General features: G+C 46.6%; 9 protein-coding genes across 9 annotated transcripts; 7 read left to right on the forward strand and 2 right to left on the reverse strand.

The window, feature by feature from the left end:
* The first annotated feature begins 2,166 nt into the window (after positions 1-2,166).
* F4817DRAFT_134619 (uncharacterized protein) lies at positions 2,167-3,559 on the forward strand. Its single transcript, XM_049297786.1, has 3 exons — positions 2,167-2,291; positions 2,350-2,917; positions 3,370-3,559. The coding sequence occupies exons 1-2, from the start codon at positions 2,273-2,275 to the stop codon at positions 2,865-2,867; spliced, it is 537 nt and encodes a 178-aa protein (XP_049163277.1). The 5' UTR covers positions 2,167-2,272; the 3' UTR covers positions 2,868-2,917; positions 3,370-3,559.
* F4817DRAFT_134613 (uncharacterized protein) lies at positions 3,468-5,010 on the forward strand. Its single transcript, XM_049297785.1, has 2 exons — positions 3,468-4,888; positions 4,947-5,010. Exon 1 carries the CDS (start codon positions 3,799-3,801, stop codon positions 4,837-4,839), a length of 1,041 nt encoding a protein of 346 aa, XP_049163278.1. The 5' UTR covers positions 3,468-3,798; the 3' UTR covers positions 4,840-4,888; positions 4,947-5,010.
* Positions 5,011-6,755: 1,745 nt separating this feature from the next.
* On the forward strand, positions 6,756-8,301 carry F4817DRAFT_324887 (uncharacterized protein). The gene is made up of 2 exons (XM_049301691.1): positions 6,756-7,197; positions 7,333-8,301. The coding sequence occupies exons 1-2, from the start codon at positions 6,924-6,926 to the stop codon at positions 7,881-7,883; spliced, it is 825 nt and encodes a 274-aa protein (XP_049163279.1). The 5' UTR covers positions 6,756-6,923; the 3' UTR covers positions 7,884-8,301.
* Positions 8,267-10,160, reverse strand: F4817DRAFT_134750 (inner membrane protein import complex subunit Tim54-domain-containing protein). Its single transcript, XM_049297791.1, has 2 exons — positions 9,916-10,160; positions 8,267-9,864 (listed from the first exon to the last, which is right to left on the reverse strand). Exons 1-2 carry the CDS (start codon positions 9,967-9,969, stop codon positions 8,560-8,562), a joined length of 1,359 nt encoding a protein of 452 aa, XP_049163280.1. The 5' UTR covers positions 9,970-10,160; the 3' UTR covers positions 8,267-8,559.
* Positions 10,161-11,296: 1,136 nt separating this feature from the next.
* Positions 11,297-13,675, forward strand: F4817DRAFT_134671 (serine/threonine-protein kinase cot-1). Its single transcript, XM_049297790.1, has 4 exons — positions 11,297-12,196; positions 12,276-12,776; positions 12,834-13,307; positions 13,359-13,675. The coding sequence occupies exons 1-4, from the start codon at positions 11,586-11,588 to the stop codon at positions 13,657-13,659; spliced, it is 1,887 nt and encodes a 628-aa protein (XP_049163281.1). The 5' UTR covers positions 11,297-11,585; the 3' UTR covers positions 13,660-13,675.
* A 228-nt stretch (positions 13,676-13,903) lies between these two features.
* F4817DRAFT_134654 (uncharacterized protein) lies at positions 13,904-15,482 on the forward strand. Its single transcript, XM_049297788.1, has one exon. It carries the CDS (start codon positions 14,495-14,497, stop codon positions 15,224-15,226), a length of 732 nt encoding a protein of 243 aa, XP_049163282.1. The 5' UTR covers positions 13,904-14,494; the 3' UTR covers positions 15,227-15,482.
* F4817DRAFT_134638 (uncharacterized protein) lies at positions 15,460-17,085 on the reverse strand. Its single transcript, XM_049297787.1, has 2 exons — positions 16,168-17,085; positions 15,460-16,102 (listed from the first exon to the last, which is right to left on the reverse strand). Exons 1-2 carry the CDS (start codon positions 16,856-16,858, stop codon positions 15,693-15,695), a joined length of 1,101 nt encoding a protein of 366 aa, XP_049163283.1. The 5' UTR covers positions 16,859-17,085; the 3' UTR covers positions 15,460-15,692.
* Positions 17,086-17,445: 360 nt separating this feature from the next.
* F4817DRAFT_324895 (serine hydrolase FSH) lies at positions 17,446-18,679 on the forward strand. The gene is made up of 2 exons (XM_049301692.1): positions 17,446-17,541; positions 17,604-18,679. The coding sequence occupies exons 1-2, from the start codon at positions 17,481-17,483 to the stop codon at positions 18,338-18,340; spliced, it is 798 nt and encodes a 265-aa protein (XP_049163284.1). The 5' UTR covers positions 17,446-17,480; the 3' UTR covers positions 18,341-18,679.
* Positions 18,680-19,170: 491 nt separating this feature from the next.
* Positions 19,171-20,836, forward strand: F4817DRAFT_134760 (uncharacterized protein). Its single transcript, XM_049297792.1, has 2 exons — positions 19,171-20,749; positions 20,809-20,836. The coding sequence occupies exon 1, from the start codon at positions 19,566-19,568 to the stop codon at positions 20,367-20,369; it is 804 nt and encodes a 267-aa protein (XP_049163285.1). The 5' UTR covers positions 19,171-19,565; the 3' UTR covers positions 20,370-20,749; positions 20,809-20,836.
* Positions 20,837-21,712: the final 876 nt, after the last annotated feature.

Consider the following 21,712-nt stretch of genomic DNA (forward strand, 5'->3'; position numbering starts at 1 on the left):
GAGGGTATCTGCATGTTCTTTGGCTTCTACTAATGCCTTCTGTTTTTCTTGAAGAATTATTTTATTAGTTGAGAAATTTGTCATTTTCTTGTGTAATATATAATCTTGTATTGTATATTGTATTCGTTGGCCATCGACATATCAAATACCATCCATTACCTAGGTGGCTTTCTGCAGTCTCGTGGCGGCTCATTTGTTATGGACCTTACGTGTGTACCTAATGTAGGTAGGTATGTACCTACTATTGTATGCATGACTCCCGAAGATCCGCATCCAGAGGATTTATATTGTGCCGTCCCGAACAAGGGGTTCATTGGACATGAGCACATACGGGAGAGGAACCGTTGTCTATGCTGTACACCCCGAGACCCTTGATCTTCCATGTTTCTTAAATGGGCATCAACACGTGTGTGGCTTCGCTCATTAGTTTACGAGTTGACTTACATGGATTAGTGTTATGGATGCATATCAGAAACTGTCAATCTTGTCTTGTTGGTCTTTGGTGAGTCTGGCTGACCGGATTGTCCTGACAATTCACTCGCATGCGACAGCATCTAGGTTAGTGGTGATGGAGGTTTCATCCACGCTTAAGAGCCCGACCAAGTGGTCTGCTAAGTAGCATGCCCCGTGCTTCCATTAGAACACAACCCGAACCGAACTGCTGCATTGAGAAATGACAATACCGCAAAGAACCGAAGGCGCTATTTCTGTTCCACCGCTTGTACGGGAACAGCAGGACCGAGTACGGTACAGCTCAGCATCATACATGCGAGGGCAAGAATCCCGTTTTGACTAGATAGCAGACTGACCTTTTATCCAGATGGGGTGATGTAACGCATATCGAAACAAAGGAGGAGATGATAGGTAGTTCCGAAATGAGCAAAGGTCGAGCTAGTCGGGGTCCCGGATGGGTATTGATTAAAAAGACGCCCGCCCAGAAAAAAAGAATAATACTTTCCGCATTCAGAGGCATATTCCCCAACATCTGTTCAGGTCACGCGTCTTACTTGACAAGTCTCGACTGTTGCTTTGTAATGAATGTGAAGTCTCTCCACGTGTGAAAGGGAAGCATGAAGTCAACGCTTACTTACCTCGGTTAGCTGTTTTCATTTAGCTCCTCCACAGTATCGAGAGAATACATTTAACTAGTTGTTATAAGAAACCGGTAGTTTTAACTTGAAGCAGTTTGCACAGTTAAGAAACAAAGGACGAAAAGTACGTCTTGTAAGAGTAAATGGTTCACATACATCGATCCGTACATCTGCCATGAATATTAACAATGACTGAACTGAACATGGTGTAGAAACTAGCTAATACCGGCAAACTAGGACAGGAGTGACTAGCTGTAATTGTCGATGTTTAATGGTTGGATAATGGGAACGTCTACCTACTATCTTGTTAATTTGCTAAGGCGTAACTAAAATAGGTAGGACCCTGATCTTCAGTGGTAGACTTCGGCGTTAGTGGGAAATAAAGGCAAAGACTTTAACTTAGTGGATTGTCAAAAAAGTTTTCGAAACCTAATATAGAAGGGTCCTAAAAGAATAAGCCATTTGAAAATAAAGCATACATACCTGGGTAAGTACTGTAAAAGTTTCGACGAGATTTGTTAGGTTATCCTTGATGTGTACCTCTTATTAGATGGATGAATGGTTTTGATTTTTGATTTTCTTATTTTTGTTTTAGAGAGGAGTTTAAAGATGCCGGGATGTAATCCGCAGAGATATGGATCGTAGCAAATTTATTGATGGAATCGGTGCATTAGCATTGGAAGATTATCGTGTCTTTTTTTTTACGGACACCCCATTTACCAGAGCTCCTGCCGGGGCAACATCTCCAGGTATTAAAGTATTTGGGTACGACATGGTATCGGTAAACTTTTACTAGCAGTTGCCTGAACCGTGTTAGATTCTAGGCGCTGGATCCACCTGAAGAACCTGGACCACCGCTTCTTGCTACTAGCTCGATTCAGTCTGTACCCAATGGTTGCAATATACACGACCCCCTTGTTTCCACTGTTCTTTCAGTGGCCAACTCGCCTCTTTTTTTTTTTTTTCTAGGCCTGCGCGCTGGCCGCTCCCAGTTTTTCTTTACGGTAGGTTAGCAGGTTAATGGGCTGGGTACAGTAGGGGGACGCTATAAGTACGTATACAAGGTACCGAGAGGCGCTAGCGGTCAAAGAACGTCTGGGTCCCACTTGGTCTGCACGGAGACTGGTTGGTTGATTGTTTTTTTTTTCTCTCTATGTAAACTGGAGACATTCGAAGTTGCCATGGGGTTTCTTAAGTTGTGTAAGAAATGGTCCAGTGTGTGTGGGCTTGACCTTAACTAAATTTTTTTTTTCCTTAGGCCGTGCTCCATCAACATCATCACCTCTCTCTATTTTCCCCATCCTTCCCCAATCCTTTCAACCTCCCAAACACTTCCGCCTCAAACCCACCACTTTGCCGCTTCTACCTCCGTCTCCCTCTTTTTCTTCTTTCCTTTTTCTCTTACACCTTGCAATTCCGCCGCTTGCCAATATACTCGACTTCAACCGAATTTTCGATTTTCGATTCTCGGAGCTGTCGACGTCAGGATTCAGGTTGTTACGACACATTGGAACCCTAAGAAAAAGAGAGAGGCACAACGAAGTTGCACTTTGTTGTGCAGGAGAAGGTACTCGAGCTGGAAAGCAACACATCGGTCTTATTTGGATCCTATTTGCCGGTTTAAAGAGTGTTTCTCGCCCATCCTCCGCGGACAAAAGTGAACCAAAGTCACAATTGCGACGACCAATCTTGCATTTCAGCACGAACACCACTACCGATTACCGATTAGATTCAGCTCGACTGGACTCGCATATCACTCTTTCGCGAACAGCCTAGTTGCCGAATCTTGGAAGCGTTCTCACCACTATCAACATCCTTCGCATTAAGTAAGTTGATCAATCTTCTAGAATACTGCATTATTGCCGTCATTCAAATCATTTACGATCCCTTTAAATTGCCGTCACTTTCCATCGCGACTACGATTTGAGCACTTTCTGGATGCCGATACATATCCGAGCATCTGGATTATCACACGCACTTTCATGATTTTAACTTCCTAGTCACGTCCACAGTCTGCAATCAATTCAAACCCATTCGCGATTCAGCTTGGATCGCGAATGAAAGTTTGAAAGAATCTGTGCCATTGCTCCATTGCTCTCCATTTACTTTCATTAGCACGTCTCTTTTTTCCCGTTTCAACACTTCCAGACAATCAGCCTCGGCGCGCTTCCCAACCTAAGTTTAAACAAAACGCGCCCAAAGAGCGGTTCTACTTATGATCGATTCATTGTCCTAGAACATAATTGTTTTGTCAATCCACTAATACCAATAACTATAGATTTAAGAGGTCTTCACTGAACCTTTTATACCCTCGACGGCTTGCGCATATTTCCTACTCGAGTACGATTTGACACTAATTTCATCTATCCTAATCGCTGCCATCGCCCTAGCTCGGCAGACAGCGTGATTATTCACCTTTTCAAACACATTATTTCCTATTGGGACGAGTCTCTTTAGCCAGCTCTCGATTAGACCTATAATTCGATCTGTCGAGATAGGGACAACCGCTTCATGGCTTGCGCATCTCAATAGGGTTCTCAACAACCTTCCCCTCTATATTTTCTTATCTCTTCGGCCTTGGATATCACAGCCAGTTGTGTCGTGGTCTTTCCACCCAGCTGAACTGTCTCCACGTGCTTGAAGCAGAAACCCTCCGACAAAGGTCGACCTTAGATCTTTGACGGAGTCCTTCCACACAACCGCCATCATGCCGGGCGGCGTCTGCGCAGTTCTCGATTACGAGACCGAACTCATGGCAGAATATGTGGCTGATATGACGGTGCGAGTCATTCTCCCCAAGTCATCAGTTTCTGGCGCGTTCAGGAAGTTCGTGAACCAGATCCTTACTTCTACACGACTCCCGAGCACTACCATCCTCCTCGGAATGAATTACTTGGCAAAGAGAGTCAACATGCTCAACCAGTCTGGTTCATTCAATCCGAATGAGGGCCAGATGTGGAAAATGTTGACTATTGCTCTTCTCCTCGGTAGCAAGTTCCTCGACGACAACACCTTCCAGAACCGATCATGGTCCGACGTTAGTGGCATTGAAGTGTCGGAGCTCAACACTATGGAAAATGAGTGGTTGAAACATATCGGTTGGTCATTGTATGTCAATCTCGATCAGAGCCACGACTACAATGCGTGGCTCAAGAGCTGGAAGGAGTGGGAAGAGAACAAGAAGTTCCACCAGATCCAGCAACAGCAGCAACAACAACAGCAGCAGCAGCAACAGTCCCACATCGCTATGCGCGAGAGGTTGGCACCAATTGTTACTGCTATTCAATCGGAGCCAGTACGGCAGCATCATGCCCTTGCCATGCCTAGCTGGGCACAGGAGGAGATTTCCGAGCACGAACGTTTCAACATGAATGCCAGGCTCGCCCATACCGGGACCACTGGTTACCGATGTCGCGAGGGCTCCTGGCAAGGCTCATATTGCAATCCTTGGTCGCAGCCTCAGGCTCCTCTTACTCCTCCAGATTCTGGTTACGGAACCCCCGAGTATCTCAACTCGGCTGCTTCAGTCAATGCCTCTTATGATGAGTGGTTCTCTCAGGCTGTCAATGGGGGCTATAACAGACACTACAAGCCACCTGGTCACAACGGATACGGATCCCGTGGCGGATCCCATTTCCCTCAGCATTACTGTTCCCAATATGGTTCTGGTCCTTGGGACCCGAGCTTTCCTGAATGCTGTACTCAATGTCGGGCTCAACGCCATGGCACAGGTGCTGCTTACGTGTAATAGCACAGTTATACCCAGTCGGTGATGGGTTAGGCCTGATTTTAAGATGGCACGTCGTATTGTGTATCATCGATGCCAGTTTGGATGAGGCTGACTCTTGTGCTCAGCCGAGGTTTTATGATATGGGGAATACTTGCACTAATGTCTACTCTGGCATCATTCTCAGGCATGTTCAGGCACATAAATTTGTTACTCAGATACCCTCGGAGTTTCCTATACACTGGCGTAAGGTTTTCATCCCTGGTATGGGATTGGTTGGGTAAGGGAGGCCGCCGAATCGATTTTAATTTTCTCGCTTGAGTCGATATCCGTTCGCTCGTGTCGTCGTCGCGAAAGCATTCGATTCCGTCGATTCCTCGAATGCCGGTCCCGAATCCCCATATTCAGTGGGCGTCTCCTTCGCCTCGATACGTGTTGCTCCTTTTTTGATTTTTTTTTTTTTACGACGTCTCCGCATCAATAATTATAGCGGCGTTAATTGGTTTCGGTTTGTTGGGATGGTCCGGTATTCCTGTTCTCACTTGCAATAGATTATCGCATGTTACCTTCGGGTTCGCATTTCTATACCGGCGGCGGCAAAAGTCAAGGTTCTATTTTTGGCGTTCTAAAATAAAGAGATGGACTATACAGCTAGCCTCGTCGTCCTATCGCTCACCTATACCTTGAGTCTTATTTGGGACGGTAGATCTCGCTTCGTCGGTAACCCTTTTCTTCGCCCTGTGGAGTAAGCTGGCTATGCTTTCGCCTTCATCGGCCTAGGCCTATACTTCACGCGCTCACCAGGGTAGGACTGGGTTTCCTGTTCTTTTGTCTACGGTTCACTCACGATTCTTACGTTAATTCACCTCACGAGTATTTACCCGAGGCTGGCACAACTGATCAGCCCGGGGTTTTTTGAGCAGTCCTGTGGATATCTTGGATGCTTTCGGGGGTGTTTCCCACAGTCTATGTTCCCACTGTACAGCTCAGACTGGAATATGTCTTTCAGTATGTTTGAGGGCTCATAGGATACGTTTTTTTTTGGTACCTTTTTTTCTCGGGTTGAAATAAAGAAAATGGGCATTGGCCCAGCTGTAGGACGCAGCATGGGGAGTGGGATAAAAAAATTGGGCTGCACTATTTGTTTTCTACTCCGTGTGAAGCATCTTGGAGCGAGTACCCAGCGGCCTTCATAAGACATGGATGTCTTCGCCTTTGTCCTGATCAGCTTAGTAATGAGTGGCAGTTCTGGCACCTGGTACGCCTCGATGTCTACGTCACTTAGCTAGGTGATGAGAGGGAACCGTGTATTGGGCTTTCCTTCACTACTACTGTTCTTGCCTCCTTGAGATGGGGTATTTCGATTGATTTCCTTTCACGATTACCATGACTAGAGCCTGGGTGAAAGGCTAAGTAAGAGGGGTACGGGTCGAGGGTTGGGGTCTGAAGGAGGTTGTTAGCGATGCTTCGCACATATAACCGTATGGTAAGGTTTGGCTGTCTTGAAGTTTGCATGGCTATAGGCGTCCTCGATACAGACAACGAGGTGTCATGGTTGACAGCCCATCGAGGCTTTTTTTCGGCTTATTGTTACGTACAATTGATAAACCTAGACTAAAAATATTAAACTGCAAACTTCACGAAGATATGGGTGTCTCTTGTGATATCGGGTATATTGACCCGTCAAATTGTTACTTTAGGTAGATACCCTCTATAATTGGAAGATGATTGAATTCCGTATGAAAATGAGCAAGATTTAATCCAGATGATTTAAATGATTTAAGGCCTGTTGGACTGTTGGACTGTTGGACTGTTGGACTGTTGGACTGTTGGACTGTTGGACTGTTGGACTATTGGAACTTGTTATGGTTCGGTACTTATCGATAAAGACTGGTAACAGGATCCTAACGTCAATATTGTGTGATCTTCAACCTGAGACTAGAAAATGAATCTTTAAGATGAACATTCAAGATGAACCTTTAAGGATTTAAGTATAACTGACGAATCAAATAAACTACTTTATGAGTTTTCTAAAAGACACATGCTACCTCTTAATTCTTATCTGCGCACCTATACATTAAAACATCTATAGAATAACAAGTGGAATGTCATCCCGTTTCGTGTCGGGCGGCACCATCGCCGGCGACGACGGTGAACCGCAGCAGTCCGCATCCGTGCCACCTTCAAGCAAGACGCAGGAAGCGCCGGAAACACAGAAATGGGACAAGGAAACCATTAAGAGAAACGCCGAATGGGAAGCCGTGCAACGCGACCTCGAAGCTGACCGCCGGAGACGCGAAGAGGCGCGTAGGGCACAGGTCGAGGGGGGTCTTGGTGGGGAGAATAAGACCTTGTATGACATTTTACAAGCGAATAAAGGTACGATTTGATTTTCTTTAATACTTTTATTTTATTTCATTTCTTTTTCGAGGTCCTATGACAGCATCGTAGGAGGGAGAGAAATATGTGCCTGTATATGTACGAGACCGAAAAAGCTAAAATAAAGGATATTAGCGGCTAAGCAGGCTGCATTCGAGGAGAAGACTCGTATCAGCAATCAGTTCCGCGCGCTGGACGACGATGAGATCGACTTTCTGGAAGGCATGCGTGATGAGCGACGCGTTGAGGAAGAGAGGGTCAAGCGTGAGACGGAGGAGAGGTTGGCTCGTTTCCGACAGGCGCAAAAGGCTACCGGGACTACTACTTCTTCGGGGGATGCCGAAGACGGGGATGCCGTGCATGAAGGTATCGATGGTGATGTCGGGGCATGGACCGGCGGGGCAAAGAAGCGAAAGAGGCCGGATAAGGAGGTGAAGACCATTGTTAAGGGTGTGAAAAGGAGAGCTAGTGGGTCGGAGAAGGAAGTTGAACGAGCTGCCGCACCGGATACGAGGCCGGAAGGGCTGAAGGCAAAGTCGGAATCAAAGCCTATACCGAATGTCAGGGCAAACTCTGACCCGAAGTCTTCGAAACCCATAGAGGAGAAAATGGTGCAGGAGGAGCCAAAACCTAAACCGAAGCTTGGCCTGGTGGATTATGGCTCCGACGAGGATGACGATGATTAACGCACCTCGACTGAAGCTTCATGCTACTAATTCATAATGGCTATTCACTTACCGCCGCCATAATCCCTGCTACTCGAGCCTTGACACAGGTTGAGACCTAATATCAATTGGGAACTAAAGAGATATCTGACGAGATATATGTACGATGGGTGAACTCAACGTCTGGTATGAGAATCAACGAACTAATCGAGAGACTGATAATTGAGACCTACGACTATGGTGGGTAATATATACTACAAAGACCAGACCTGTCATCCAAGGTGTTCGACTACTATGCTCTAATATGAAGAGTCAACCCACCAACTCTACAAACTACTCTTGTTATAGCGGATACAAAGAGCAATGCCACATATCACATATACAATGTACGAATAAGACAATAATTAGCTGAGAAATAGTGCTCCAGAGTTGTGAATTTTTTTTTAATGCAAACATAATCACATGGTCGTCATATAATACCCTACATGCATGGCGTAGCACATCCCAGCATTGCCCCCCTACCACCACCTTCTATGCAGATCCGATGCGTTGCGGCATGTTAATACAGGCAGAGCCGTATACCGACCGGCAATGCACGATGAGGTTATCCTTCTATGCATACTATTATATTTTTACATTTGAATCCCTGGTGATTGCTAGACCGAGGCAAGTCCGGACAGGCGATTAGGTTCGACGTTCACTCATCGGGCCACGCGGGGTTGGGCTCGGGCTTCGAGATGGCCCAACGGTACAAGCTCCGCAAACTGCCCTTTATCCAACCCTCTATCTCCTCTTCGGGGACCACGATTTCCTTGGCGCGAGCCTCCTCCTCGGGCTGAATCTCGAAGCGCCGCATGCGCATCGCGATTCGCGGATCTAGCACTATGGGCCTTGTCCATATCTTCTCCTGAGGCGTGGCGGAAACCTTCTTTTCTTCGCCCTCCTTGGGCTTATCTTCTTTCCATATAGCCTTAGGCCAGTCCTTCTCCTCGTGCTCGAGAGCAGTCTGTTGCTCTGCCCGTGTTAGGTCTGGGTCCTCGCGGTACTCGCGCGCTGCTGCGAGGCATGCGGCTGCAACTTCGCGGCCTATGTCGTCGGCTAGGTGGCGACGGTTGACGAAACGTCTTAAACGTATGAAGGTGTTTGAGAAGCCGAGAATATGCGGAAATGGTATGGGTACTGAAGGGGAGAACTCGGCGGGAATAAGCATCGGGAGGGGGGAGGTGGGATAGTCGTTCGTCGTGTTGTACGGTGGTGGCTGCGGTGGTCTCTCAGGTTTCTCTTCGGGCTTCGGCTCCTGCTTCTCGCCTTCGCCCCCTTCCGCAGCTGGTGTCTCTTCAACTTTCTTCACTTCGGGCTCCGGTAATACGGGTGGGGTGAGAGGTCCTAGCCAGCCTTCGTGTATACCCCGAACGTACTCCTTCCACGTATGCCGTCCAATTACGATATCGCCTCGAAGACCCTGCCACTCGGGCGTCGCATTCTTTTTTCTTATCTCCCGCACTATCTCCTCCTGAGTCTGCACCTCTGTCTCCGGCTGCCTCGTCCGTCGTATCCTCTCAGCCACCGCAGCTCTAATGTCGCCCTCTTTCCTGCCCTGCACAAACTCCCAGTCTAATCCTGATGCGGCCAATATCGGCTTTACGTATTCGGTGAAGTGGTCCTGCGCCACACGGAGACCGTCACCGGGGGGACTCTCGAGGAAGATGGTGAGTTTTCGTGGTAGCTGGGTCGGATTCGTGATGGGTTCGCGTGCGAGGTGGGAGACTGCTTTGGACCACCGGACGGTTGCGCGCTTCTTCTCGCGCTTGTCGTATATTATGGCGGCGGAGATGGATCCGGTAATGGCGAAGAAGATCATCCAGTTGCGAGAGGGGAGTTTCTTAGGTAGTCCGGGTATCCCCATCATACGGAAAGCTGGGTTGGGTGTTGGGGCCTTGTAAGTAGCCCCAGAGCTTGTCGCTGTCGCTGTCGCTGTCGCTGTCGCTGTCGCCGCCGCCGCCTGTCGCAGGTTAATAAGACAGCTTATTTCAGTTTTCTAGACTTTACTTACAGGCGAAGCCGACGCTGAAGAAGCGCCTTGGACGGGGGGCTTTTGGTCCGCCATAGCGAATTATTATCCTCGGATTTTTGTATTAGCCACAATGCCGAGAGTGAATCTTTAAATTTGCTCGAGGTTCATCAGATGCGGCCGATAACAAAATTTCGATGGGGTCGGATCTATGTAGCTCCTATCGGTGAACCCCACGCTCACTTACCGGTTTAGGTAGTCCCAGCCAATCAAATGAATTTATTGAATAGCGGATATCTAGGTACTCTGGTACTTAATAAAATGGGATATCTGCATGGAAATTCTGGATAGCAGGCTCGAGCATTCTCCGATATATTAAAATGCAAGTATTTAGAGGCCATAGCGAGAAACTCGAGAGACTTGAATAATTTCGAGAAATATGTATGAAGGGTCAAATTATTATTATCAAGGTTCCCTGCTAAGTAAATTAGTTGAAGGGGTTTAAGACCGTTGTTTGATGACTTCTTATTACTTTATCATATTAGCCATTAGGTACCTAACCTTAGCAAGTTTCGAAGCTTCTAAGATACCTAACCTAGTGGCTATTATCCCATATAAGTTCAGACGTATGTAAGTGTTCTAACTCAAACACAAAGATGGTACAGACATTCTTTCTCATTATGTAATAAGCTAACGATAAAATGCTAGGAAAATAAACAATGCAGCCAGATGTCATCGTTGTCTTTTTAAAAGTAAACATGCATTGCATGTGATAATAGGACGAGATATGGGGTGATGTATGTGCGTCAGGCGTCAGGGACGTTAATCAAGCTTGAGTTTCGAGTTGCTTGCGGACGCACATGCAATCACGACCTTACAATTCCTAGCTTGGAGCGGCTACGTGCATAGTCTCCATACATATGCACATGGCAATACTTTAACAGATAAACGAAGCACCCTGGCCCTAACATGCTAACATGGGAACATGGGAGCGCCCGGGGTCTTGGCACGCTACACCAAGAATGGCTAATCGCCTGTCGATAGCGCCCCTCCCCAGGCGGTTGGCGTGCTGGCGAGTGTTTTCAGGGGCTTCGTCGCACCCACTTACCGTCCTCTTTAGGGAATTACCTTGACCAGTAGCATTTTATTCCATTATTCCATTCGAGGGTTGGGATCCATCCAGACAACTTCATATAATTCTGAAAAATCCCCCCCCTCGCACACTCTCTTTACCTCTATTCCTTACTGGGCCAGGAAATCAAGTCATCGTTCAGTTGTGTACGGATCATTTCGTTTATGCGAAAAGGGGAATACTAGGAATTTCCAAGTTGAATTCCAGTGGTACCCCTCTATCAACTGCGGCGCACTTTCGCGTTGCTAGCAATCGTTACGAGCCGCGACATACATAAATTTGGGCCTATCTATTGTTCTCTTCACCTCCTCTTTCGACAGTCGCTTTCTTGAGACATTGATCAATATTGCGGTGAACTCGATATTCAAGGAGCCAATGAAGTTTTAGCTACCCACAACAATATAGTTGTCCTCTACCTATCTAACTAATCCTAGCTACCCTTCTCAGTTACCAGTTACCAGTTGCCAGTTACCTCTAAGACTTGACTTCTACTCGTTACCTCGATTTACACTCAATTCCAGGTTAAACCTTTCTCTTAGGAAATACTTGACAAGTCAACTCTGAAGCAATCGCAACCAAGATGGACCCTAATAATCGCCTTTATCTTAACTTCAACAGTAACGAGCGGCTTGGTCCCTCAGACCGCCAATATCCTACCACACCCTCTACCTTCCCTCAGCCGGTCTTCCCAACGCCTTCGCAACAGCATATTGCTGCCCAACAGCCTCAAGCTCCTCAGCAGTATGCTGGTGGTTATGCTCCCCAGGGCAATTACTTTGCGCCTAACCCATATCAGGCTCCCGCCGACTACGGTAGTGCCCAAGCTACAGGAGCATATCAGCCTCGATCCAACACTCCAGGGACCAATGATCCCAATGTCGGTCTGGCTCACCAGTTCTCCCACCAGAATCTAGGAGGTGCCGGTCGAGGCGGTTCCTATGGAACGCGAGGTCCTTCGCCAGGTCAGCGACCCCGAACTTCAGGCTCGTCCAGCCAGCAACCTGGTTATAACTATGCGAATGCTCCTCCCGTGCCCGGCCAAGGTTCCCGCCAGCCCGATTTCCAGCCTGCGCCCGAACGAAACCCCGAGAAATATGGTCTCAATGCAAACAATAACCAGAAAAAGTGTTCGCAGCTGGCTGCTGATTTCTTCAAGGATAGTGTCAAACGCGCTCGCGAGCGCAACTTGCGGTATGTCATTATAGTTTAGCCCAAGATCGACTGTTACCATTGACGTCGAAGAGGATGCTAACTGCTCAATTACGAATAGACAGAGCGAGATGGAACAGAAACTCTCAGAGCCCAATCAATCCTCCTCGAGGCGCGAACAGATTTGGCAAAACGGCGGCAAAAAGGAAGCACGCTATTTACGATTCTTGCGAACTAAAGACAAGCCTGAGAATTATACTACAGTAAAGATCATCGGAAAGGGTGCTTTCGGAGAAGTCAAACTGGTCCAGAAGAAAGCCGACGGTCAGGTCTATGCGATGAAGTCCCTAATTAAAACCGAAATGTTCAAGAAGGACCAATTAGCCCACGTTCGAGCTGAGAGAGATATCTTAGCCGAGTCTGACAGCCCTTGGGTTGTTAAGCTCTTCACGACGTTCCAGGATGCCAACTTCCTCTATATGCTGATGGAGTTCTTGCCTGGTGGAGATTTAATGACGATGCTTATCAAGTACGAAATCTTTTCCGAAGATATTACACGATTCTATATCGCAGAGATCGTGTTAGCTATCGAGGCCGTTCATAAGCTTGGTTTCATTCACCGGTATGATTACAACTCGGTTATTTATAAGTACTTTCTGTTACTGACTAGATGGCATAGTGATATCAAGCCTGACAATATTCTTCTTGATCGGGGTGGGCACGTCAAGCTTACCGATTTCGGTCTATCCACAGGTTTCCACAAACTTCACGATAACAACTACTATCAACAACTTCTGCAGGGCAAGTCGAGTCGGCCTAAGGATCGGAACTCGGTTGCTCTTGACCAGATTAACTTGACGGTCAGCAACCGTTCCCAAATTAATGACTGGAGGAAGTCTCGAAGACTGATGGCGTACTCAACCGTGGGAACCCCTGACTATATCGCACCCGAAATCTTTACAGGACAAGGTTACACCTTTGATTGCGATTGGTGGTCATTGGGTACTATCATGTTCGAATGTCTTGTCGGCTGGCCGCCGTTCTGCGCCGAAGACAGCCACGACACGTACCGGAAGATTGTTAACTGGCGACAATCACTTTATTTCCCAGACGATATCACACTTGGAAGAGAGGCCGAGCACTTAATCCGAAGGTAAGTTTTGTATTGTGTCATTGATTTTACGTTAGCTAATAAAAAATTCAGTCTCATCTGCAATACTGAGGTGCGACTTGGAAGAAGTGGAGCTCAGGAAATAAAGAGCCATGCGTTTTTCCGCGGTGTCGAATTCGATAGTCTTCGACGTATTCGAGCTCCGTTTGAACCTCGTCTAACATCAGCTATCGACACAACCTATTTCCCAACGGACGAGATTGATCAAACAGACAACGCAACAGCTTTGAGAAACCAAGCCATCGCAGGTGGGAAACCAATTGAGGAGTCACCCGAGATGAGCTTGCCGTTCATCGGGTACACGTTCAAGCGGTTCGATAACAACTTCCGTTAAGCGTGTGGTTGATTTATCTGGTCTCGACTATTCAGCCCTTTCCGAACCTAGTTGGTTTGTGATCTCTAAGAGCTAAGGTTAGGACAATTGAGGATTTGGACTTTGTGGGGGTCGTGGCTGAGGCCACTAAATTGTCTGGCATATCCCCGAATCCAGGAAATAATGTTGCGGTGAGACCTGGTAGTCTCGTGCCGAAGAAAAAAGGAAGAAAAAAAATATTAAGCCACATCTCTGAAATGAAGACATGGTAGTCTGATTACGTTAATATCTTGGCTGCTAAATCATGAGACGATACCGCTTTTGTATTTTGCGATGTTTTCGATGCGTGACGAGCTAGATGACATAGCAGTAAACTACTTACAAGTAGTTGGTCAACGTGGCTACTGAACGGTTATTATTATCTTTACTCTACTGTGAGGTGTGAGTGTAAATATGCTATCCGAAATGAAAGTGTAGTTGCTGTAACGTTAGCTGTAGATTGATCATAATCTTTATTTGATAACTTCATAACTTCATAACTTCATAACTTCAAACTTGCATGAAGATAAAAATAAAAGGGGGGATGATTACCTAAGTGCGAGTTTACTTGACAGCTGTTGGTGGCCGGCAGTTATTATCTTATCTCCCTAGCTTCCAAACGCCATCAATCAATCAGAAGCTTCTCATTCTCAGTCCCATAATTACACGCTTCCCATCTTATACCAACCACCAAACACCAAACACCATCGAAGTTTCCGGTCAATCCGCACGCAAAACCTCAACGCGACGAAAGAGCTCCGAAACTAGTATATAAATACTATAGATATCAATCAAACAACGCGGAGGAAGATACGATATGGATTACCAAAACCGCGCCGGCTCCAAGTTCGGCGGCGGTGGTGTCGCCTCGCACAGCGCCACCAATGCCGACCGACGAGAGCGTCTGCGCAAGCTCGCCCTCGAAACCATCGATCTCGACAAAGACCCCTACTTCTTCAAGAACCACGTCGGCTCGTTCGAATGCCGTCTTTGCTTAACCGTGCACCAAAATGACGGGTCCTACCTCGCCCACACCCAGGGCAAGAAACATCAGACGAACCTGGCGCGCCGCGCCGCCCGCGAGCAGAAAGAAGGAAAGAGCCAAATCGATCCCAACACGGGACTGCCCGTAGGCGTGGTAGGCGCGGGCTTCGGGGCGGGCATGGTGCGGCGCAACATCGTCAAGATCGGGCGGCCGGGGTACAAGATCACGAAGGTGCGGGACCAGGTGACGCTGCAGCAGGGCCTACTGTTCCAGCTGCAGTACCCGGAGATCGCGCAGGACGTGACGCCCAAGGTGCGGTTCATGAGCGCGTTCGAGCAGCGCGTCGAGGAGCCGCCCGATAAGAACTTCCAGTACATGCTCGTGGCGGCGGAGCCGTACGAGACGTGCGGGTTCAAGCTCCAGGCGAGGGAGATCGATCGCTCGGGGGATCGGTATTGGACCTGGTGGGATGCGGATTTGAAGGAGTTTTGGATCCAGGTTATGTTTTTGACGGAGAGGGAGGAGAGGTATGTTGGAGTGCCGGGTTTGCCGGGTCGGAGGTGATTGTTTTGTGGTGGGGTTGGAGGTTTTTTTTAGATGGAGAGGCGGATGAGGTGAATACCCAGTAGTGTTAGGGAATATTGGAGAAACGAGTTATTGCAAAAGGGGGAAATACAGTCGAAGGTGATAGTCCGGCCTCGACGATAATTATACGCTTTCTCGATCGCTTCCCAATCATGTTAAGCCTCGTCCTACGATGGCTAACATCCGACAACCCCATTTCCCGCCTGTGTAAGTGGCTTATTAAAGGAATACCCTTGGGAGGATGTGGGTGATGCCATCATGTACTAATACGAAATAGACCTACATCGATAATGATTTATACATCGTTTTTAAGGCTTAGGGAACAGGCACCAGATAAGAATGATATCATGTAGTACCAACAGCGAAAATTTACCCTCTGCCATTAACCAAGCCAAAGTAATGGCCCACTAAGCTAGATGCATGTTCTCGATTTTTTAGTCAACATCTAAGACCATCTTGACTGCCCCCCCTCTTGGATATCTGCTAGCTCGATGCCTTTGGCTTTATCACCTAATATCGGGGGGAGAAAGTTCGCAAGTGTACAAGAGTGTTGGCCTTCTGAGGATGTCATTGATTTTGGGAGGCCGATGGTCTTTGGTAGCACGGCAATCCATTTGGGAGTAGTTAAATCCCACATCACAACCATAACCGTCAGGTAACTCCAGCGAGTATATGGGGAATCTAGCTGCGGTTCGAAGATCCCTAGCTCCTGGAGCTGTATACTGAGTGCGCCCAGCATCATCGACGAACACGCGTATGAGCATCCAGCTTGGCGCTCGCGTAAGCGTTTAAGAAGGTCATATAAATAAGTAAAAAGCTGACCCAGGAGCTTCTCCCTCTGCTCATCGATTCTATCTATCGAAGCGATTAGCATGTTGTCCAGGTACACAGACATGATTAGATAGACTATAGATGCTTACCAGCCACTGCCGTGATTGGCAGGCCTAACGTTGGAAATTTGCCTTTACAATTTTGTATAGCGACCAGCGTTGCATCCTTGAATGGTCTTTCTTTACGGAATACTTGAGTAACTAAAATCCATAGTACAGTATCCCTGTCGAGCGCTCCTCCTTTATGATTAGGTAGCATGTCTATCCATGCATCTGACCACATCATAACTGCCTCATGACATTGGTAATAGTCAACCAGTACGGCAACTTTAGCGAGTTCTTCAAGAGTCATTGATTTGGGGACTTTGTAATTGTGACCGTGGATAATTCGCATTAGAAGGAGCATAGAAGCCTCATTCCAATCCTCGGCGTCCACGCACAGGCGACCATCTGGGGATGTTGGCGTTGCTTCTTTCCAAGGACCTCGCAGAAGGTTCTTAAAGTATCCAGAAGCTAAAGACAGGTGCCTTGACGAGAGTAGGAATTGGACGTTAGGCGTCGAACTTGTAGGTTGGTCTGATATGAGTAACCCTTGCTCTTTCTCGGGAGTAGCTTCCGTTTGAGTTTGGGGATTGGCCTCCCGCGGAACGGAATTCTGAGAAGCTGTCTTCCTATACCAGTGTTCATCCCATACAGCAAACGGTGCGTTCGGGTTGTGAAGTGTAAGTAGGACATCTCCTTGAGGATCAAGCTCCCAAGGCGCTACAACCGGATTCGCCATGATGCGAAATATTATTACCTCCTCTCGGGTTTGTAATGGAAAAGAGGGAAATATTGTTGTTGCTTGTGTACCTAAGGCACCTAAGGTACCTGGTAAACATCGAAGTACGAAGCTCGAGCCAACTCGGCCACAGGTTAGTACCTACCTGCTTCTTCGCAACCAACCATACACAAGGCAAATACTAACTGAGGGTAGACAACTACCCATATCACCAAGTTATTACGACCTATCAATAATGCTTTACTAGGTACCTACCCCGCACAAACGCCTTCACTATAAGTAAGGCGCTTAACCGTCTAGACCAATAACATCTCTTGTAAAATAGTTGTTGAGTACATGACATGTACTTTGATTTGTCCCTTCAAGAAAAAAAGAAGAACATATAATTAGACTATGGACTATTATTTGATTACTTGCCTTGTAGGTATTGAGTTAAAATGAGCATTTTTCGAAAGAGTTGGGAGTTATGTATGGAACAGGTTGGCCTTATGAGTAAGAGCTTTGAAGCCGGACCTCCGGGGGTAGGCGGATATCCGGGATATAATGTTTCTATAGCGACTTGGGACTTGGTAGACATTACATGATAAAATTTTCATAAACTATACGAAGTTCTAACTCCATCATGAGAATACTCTGCCTTCACGCTGATAGCCAGAATCAGGCAATCTTAAAATCAGAATTAGGTACCTAATATACTCATGTATTATTACAACTATGTTATCTCCCTTGCTGACCCTTTGAATAGCTTCTTTACTACCAAAGTTGCAACATTCAAACCCAACCCTCTTGTTTGAATTTGTTAACGGCCCTTTGCAATATTCAAGCTTACCAGCGGAAAACTCATCGCCCCATGAGATACATCGCTATAAGTTTTACGAGGCTGAAGAAGTCGAAGATATTCGTAAGGCTAGCGAGTGGCTAGCTACAAAGTTAGACAATGATGGACCCTACGATGGCGTCTTAGCAGTTTCTCAAAGCGCCGCTGTTGTTTCCAGCTTCTTATTATATCGGCAGTGGTATGATCATGAGTTACCGCCAGCGTTTAAATTCGCCATTTTCATCGACGGAAGAATTCCGCTCAAGATTCTAAAGGACCTCGGAGTGCCTGTCTCGAACGAGGCAGAAGGTGTAGTAGCGGAAGCAAAACTGCAGCGAGACCGAGGCCTTGGTCCTTTACCAACTCATACGACTAACGCGCGCCGGGCAGTGTTCAACTCAGACGATTGTTTTGGGTTAAACCTGAACAGAATTCCGCTGGAGCTGAAGATAAGAATACCGACCGTACACGTATGGGGTGAGAATGACCCTTTGTTTCCGACTTCAGTTCAACTCACGGGGCTCTGCGACCCATATATTAGAAAGATACAAATACATAAAGGGTCTCACGAAATGCCCCGCGATGAGGACGAATTATCGGAGTTGGTATCACTGATTGAGTGGTGCATCCAGCGTGCGACATGGCCTGGTCAAATGCAATTATAGAATTTTATTGATCGGGACTGGTATGATGGCGAAATTGTAGACGATGGTTTTATAGCACTTCATGATTTGATTCAGCGGGATGATAGTGTCGCATACATAAAACATTGTTAAACGTTCTTCGTAGAATTCCCCTTTAACACAATTTGTTGCGTGGCATGTGATAGGAAACTGATGGATGGGAGTAATGACTCCCTTGTCTCAGCCTAGATCGTCATCCGAGTCACCCCAACACAACCCGAATGATCTCTGACTTAACGATCTTAAGGGGTATATGGTCGTTGTATTTCAATTGTACTCTTTTCGTTTATCCATCTCTCTTTAGTGGTTTTCTTTTATCTAAAAAAAAGAAAGCAGAAGTGTGTTATGAATTAGGTCCTGAAGATATTGGGATTTGCGTTGCATACAAAGCGGAGTCGCTGGCTTGTTACGGTTAGTATACCTGTTCGATGTTGGTGTACAACTCGTGATCTTCGACCATCTTTAAAGATTGATAAGAATTACACCACCAATATCGACTTTCTTACTTATGATATAATACTATGAAAGAAACAGTAGAAAGAGGAACGGCATTGTACGTAAGAGGGATAGGACGAACGATCCAAAGATGGTAAGTTGCTGCGGAACGACCGAGGCAAGGGGAAGTTCTCTTGATATGGAGTCAGCCAAATATTCTACAAGGTAGGGTTACTATCACACTGGAAGCGCCGGCTAACCTCTCCTTGTCGTCCACTCCGACGTCACTGATCGGTACTGCTTACTTTCGGCTTATAGTCTGACTATGCTATTGTTACTTTTGGACAGCGAGTGTTCTTTCCTACGAGACCTCTTACCTGGCTTCTCTCCCTGAGGAGCGACCCCTGACTGAGAGATCAACGTCAGCAATTCCTCTTCAAGTTCCCATAAGGTTATATAATTATGTCAGCAACTAGCGACGAGTCCTATCAGCGTGATGAGAATAGACGTGAGACAGATTGAACCTATTCAAAGCGAGGCGATGACGAGATGCAAATCATGTAACGGTGCATGACCCTTCGGTCAGGTGAGACGACTCATAGGGCCCTTACTTGTGGCATCTACTACGATATATACGCTACCATATATAAATAAGGTTTCATAGTCTCCTGACTCGAGGATTAATATTCATAGCATTTCAAAATCCAAGATACTGCTACTCTCAAAGTCCGAGACGAGGAAATACTATCTCTTGGCAAGAAGTTTCACAACGATGTCTGATATTAAGGATGTCCACTCTCCTCTCCTTAGCCCGGGCTCGAGGACTTCGGTTCCTCAGATAAGCTCGCCCTCGGTACCTAAGTCATCTAGATCTCCCGCCTCGCCTCAGAAGCCAAGCATAGCGAACCCAACTCCGACTGACCCTGCACCCATAAAGACAATCACCAACCTATCTTGGGGAGCCCCTGCAGGCCTTGCTATCCGTGGACCTAACGACGAGAACCTCGTTATCTTTAGAAAGGCGCTAGGAATAAACTATGCCCGCGATACTAATGAGAGTGGTACTCTCGAAGAAGGACGCAATACCGCGGTTGGCATATACAAATCCGTGATTCAAACTCAACAGATCAAGGGCGTCCAAAACGCTCTTCTCACTGCATTTCTCTACCTTTGCTACTTTGCTCAGATCGTCATCGGCGCGGCACTGACTGCCATCGGTCCAAATTCTGGACGATACGAAGTTCTCATTACCGTGCTCGGAGCTATCAATACGGTCTTGGCTGGTATTCTAGCTCTGATTAAGGGATCTGGACAGCCACAGAGACTGGAGAAGGACCGTGTAGGGTTTAGGAGGCTACAGGACTGGATCGAAGAGACGGAAGCGCTACTCGCAGTGGGTGTGATTGGACGGAATAGGAAGGAGGTTGGCTTATTAGTCGAAAGTGCTTTTAAACGATACAACGCAGCCAAGATGAGCGTGGAGAATAACAGTCCCGACTTTTACGTCCACCAGCCGGATTCGGGCGACGACATGTCGGATACTGCCGGGAAACCACTACGGTATAATGGGTCTTGATCTGACAACCTCAAGCACCTAACTATGCGGATAGGTAACGGATATTGGCTCTTGACTAAATTTAGAGTCTTGTCAGACTACAAGGGGGGTTGAGGATAATTAGGGGGCGTTCCGGATGACTGATGACTTAGATGGGGTTACATTATTTAAACGTAAGTGGCGATAGAGAGTTGGCTTCTAGTTGTACTTCTACACGTTCTTAAAATTTCGATGCGTACCTGTATTGTCTAATAGACGTCTCTGAAATCTGATATTGGTTGTTACACACGTACCTGCGTAACTGTATGACATACACAGCCAGTCCGGGGTGGCTAGCAGTTTAGTTTTTGGTTTTTGGATGTCGTCAGCGTGGATGTTTAAGGGGAAAGATATTACTATTGGTAAGATCACGGCACTCATGTCGTCCTTTGTGGCTTTGGCTGACCTCAGAGATTGTAAGACTAGACCTCAATCATTCAATATCCACGATATGGCGTAAGCTTTTGTACGCCGTATTGGGGTTAATTGCATTCAATAGTGCTGACAAGTCGGTAGTGCGTTGATATTCTCAGCACTATTAAAGAGCCTCGTTTATCTAAGACCACGTGAATAACAGCAATTCTTAGCCTCGAGCTATTTTCTCGAAGTTCTATTCCTAGAGATACCTAGATCCTCTTTGTATATTAATATTAGGTTCGATAACTTCCTCACCCACTCTCTTGTACATTCAGAATGAGGTTCAAGGTATTTCTTTAATATGTCTGAAATCTTCTCCATTCAATCTCGTATCACCTATATTTTATATCCTAGATGGTTAGCCCCTTAAAAACGCAATTATCTCTCTATGGTTTCTAACAAAATTGATGAGTCTAGAGATTCTGTCGGGTTCCCAACTGCCTATTAAAAGGTAATCGTCGTAAAGGGAAGAAGGTATACAATATTCCTAGTATCGAAAGTCGTATTAGGCCTAGGATATATATAATACTATATTAATAATTGTAGTATAGATAATATTGTTTTTTTAGGTACATTGTAAATCCTAAAGTCATTGAAGGGGGCACCAATGATATGCTTATCCTCAGCTATAACATGGCGTTTTGCACCATTTTTAGATCCCCTAAGATCCTCATCGCGGACTTATCCGTAGTCTACTTAAGGGCGATGATCTATTCTATTACCACCCAACTCTATAATCGCTGTAGCAAATAGCGGAGGTGACGTGTTGTACAATTCAATACGTATTGTGGTAGTGTTCTCGAAAATGCCCAAGATGCTACCCAATAGAGCCCGCCTTGGGCTTGCTGACAGTGTCGACTGACGACAATGCCACGCTCTCAGCCACACCTCGATAATTACTTGACCTC

The sequence above is a fragment of the Daldinia loculata genome (genome assembly GCF_022478755.1).
Source record: "Daldinia loculata strain CBS 113971 unplaced genomic scaffold F4817scaffold_3, whole genome shotgun sequence".
Taxonomy (NCBI): domain Eukaryota; kingdom Fungi; phylum Ascomycota; class Sordariomycetes; order Xylariales; family Hypoxylaceae; genus Daldinia; species Daldinia loculata.

Excerpts from the sequence above, each read along its gene's own strand:
- F4817DRAFT_324887 (XM_049301691.1), top strand. The coding sequence starts at position 6,924 with ATGTCATCCCGTTTCGTGTCGGGCGGCACCATCGCCGGCGACGACGGT. Across the intron at positions 7,198-7,332 it reads CATTTTACAAGCGAATAAAG|CGGCTAAGCAGGCTGCATTC; the intron begins GTACGATTTGAT and ends AAAGGATATTAG.
- F4817DRAFT_134613 (XM_049297785.1), top strand. The coding sequence starts at position 3,799 with ATGCCGGGCGGCGTCTGCGCAGTTCTCGATTACGAGACCGAACTCATG.
- F4817DRAFT_134654 (XM_049297788.1), top strand. The coding sequence starts at position 14,495 with ATGGATTACCAAAACCGCGCCGGCTCCAAGTTCGGCGGCGGTGGTGTC.
- F4817DRAFT_134671 (XM_049297790.1), top strand. The coding sequence starts at position 11,586 with ATGGACCCTAATAATCGCCTTTATCTTAACTTCAACAGTAACGAGCGG. Across the intron at positions 12,197-12,275 it reads GCTCGCGAGCGCAACTTGCG|ACAGAGCGAGATGGAACAGA; the intron begins GTATGTCATTAT and ends AATTACGAATAG. Across the intron at positions 13,308-13,358 it reads GCCGAGCACTTAATCCGAAG|TCTCATCTGCAATACTGAGG; the intron begins GTAAGTTTTGTA and ends TAAAAAATTCAG.
- F4817DRAFT_134760 (XM_049297792.1), top strand. The coding sequence starts at position 19,566 with ATGTCTGATATTAAGGATGTCCACTCTCCTCTCCTTAGCCCGGGCTCG.
- F4817DRAFT_134638 (XM_049297787.1), bottom strand. The coding sequence starts at position 16,858 with ATGGCGAATCCGGTTGTAGCGCCTTGGGAGCTTGATCCTCAAGGAGAT. Across the intron at positions 16,103-16,167 it reads GCCAATCACGGCAGTGGCTG|ATAGAATCGATGAGCAGAGG; the intron begins GTAAGCATCTAT and ends TCGCTTCGATAG.
- F4817DRAFT_324895 (XM_049301692.1), top strand. The coding sequence starts at position 17,481 with ATGAGAATACTCTGCCTTCACGCTGATAGCCAGAATCAGGCAATCTTA. Across the intron at positions 17,542-17,603 it reads AATCTTAAAATCAGAATTAG|CTTCTTTACTACCAAAGTTG; the intron begins GTACCTAATATA and ends CCCTTTGAATAG.
- F4817DRAFT_134750 (XM_049297791.1), bottom strand. The coding sequence starts at position 9,969 with ATGGCGGACCAAAAGCCCCCCGTCCAAGGCGCTTCTTCAGCGTCGGCT. Across the intron at positions 9,865-9,915 it reads CTTCAGCGTCGGCTTCGCCT|GCGGCGGCGGCGACAGCGAC; the intron begins GTAAGTAAAGTC and ends AACCTGCGACAG.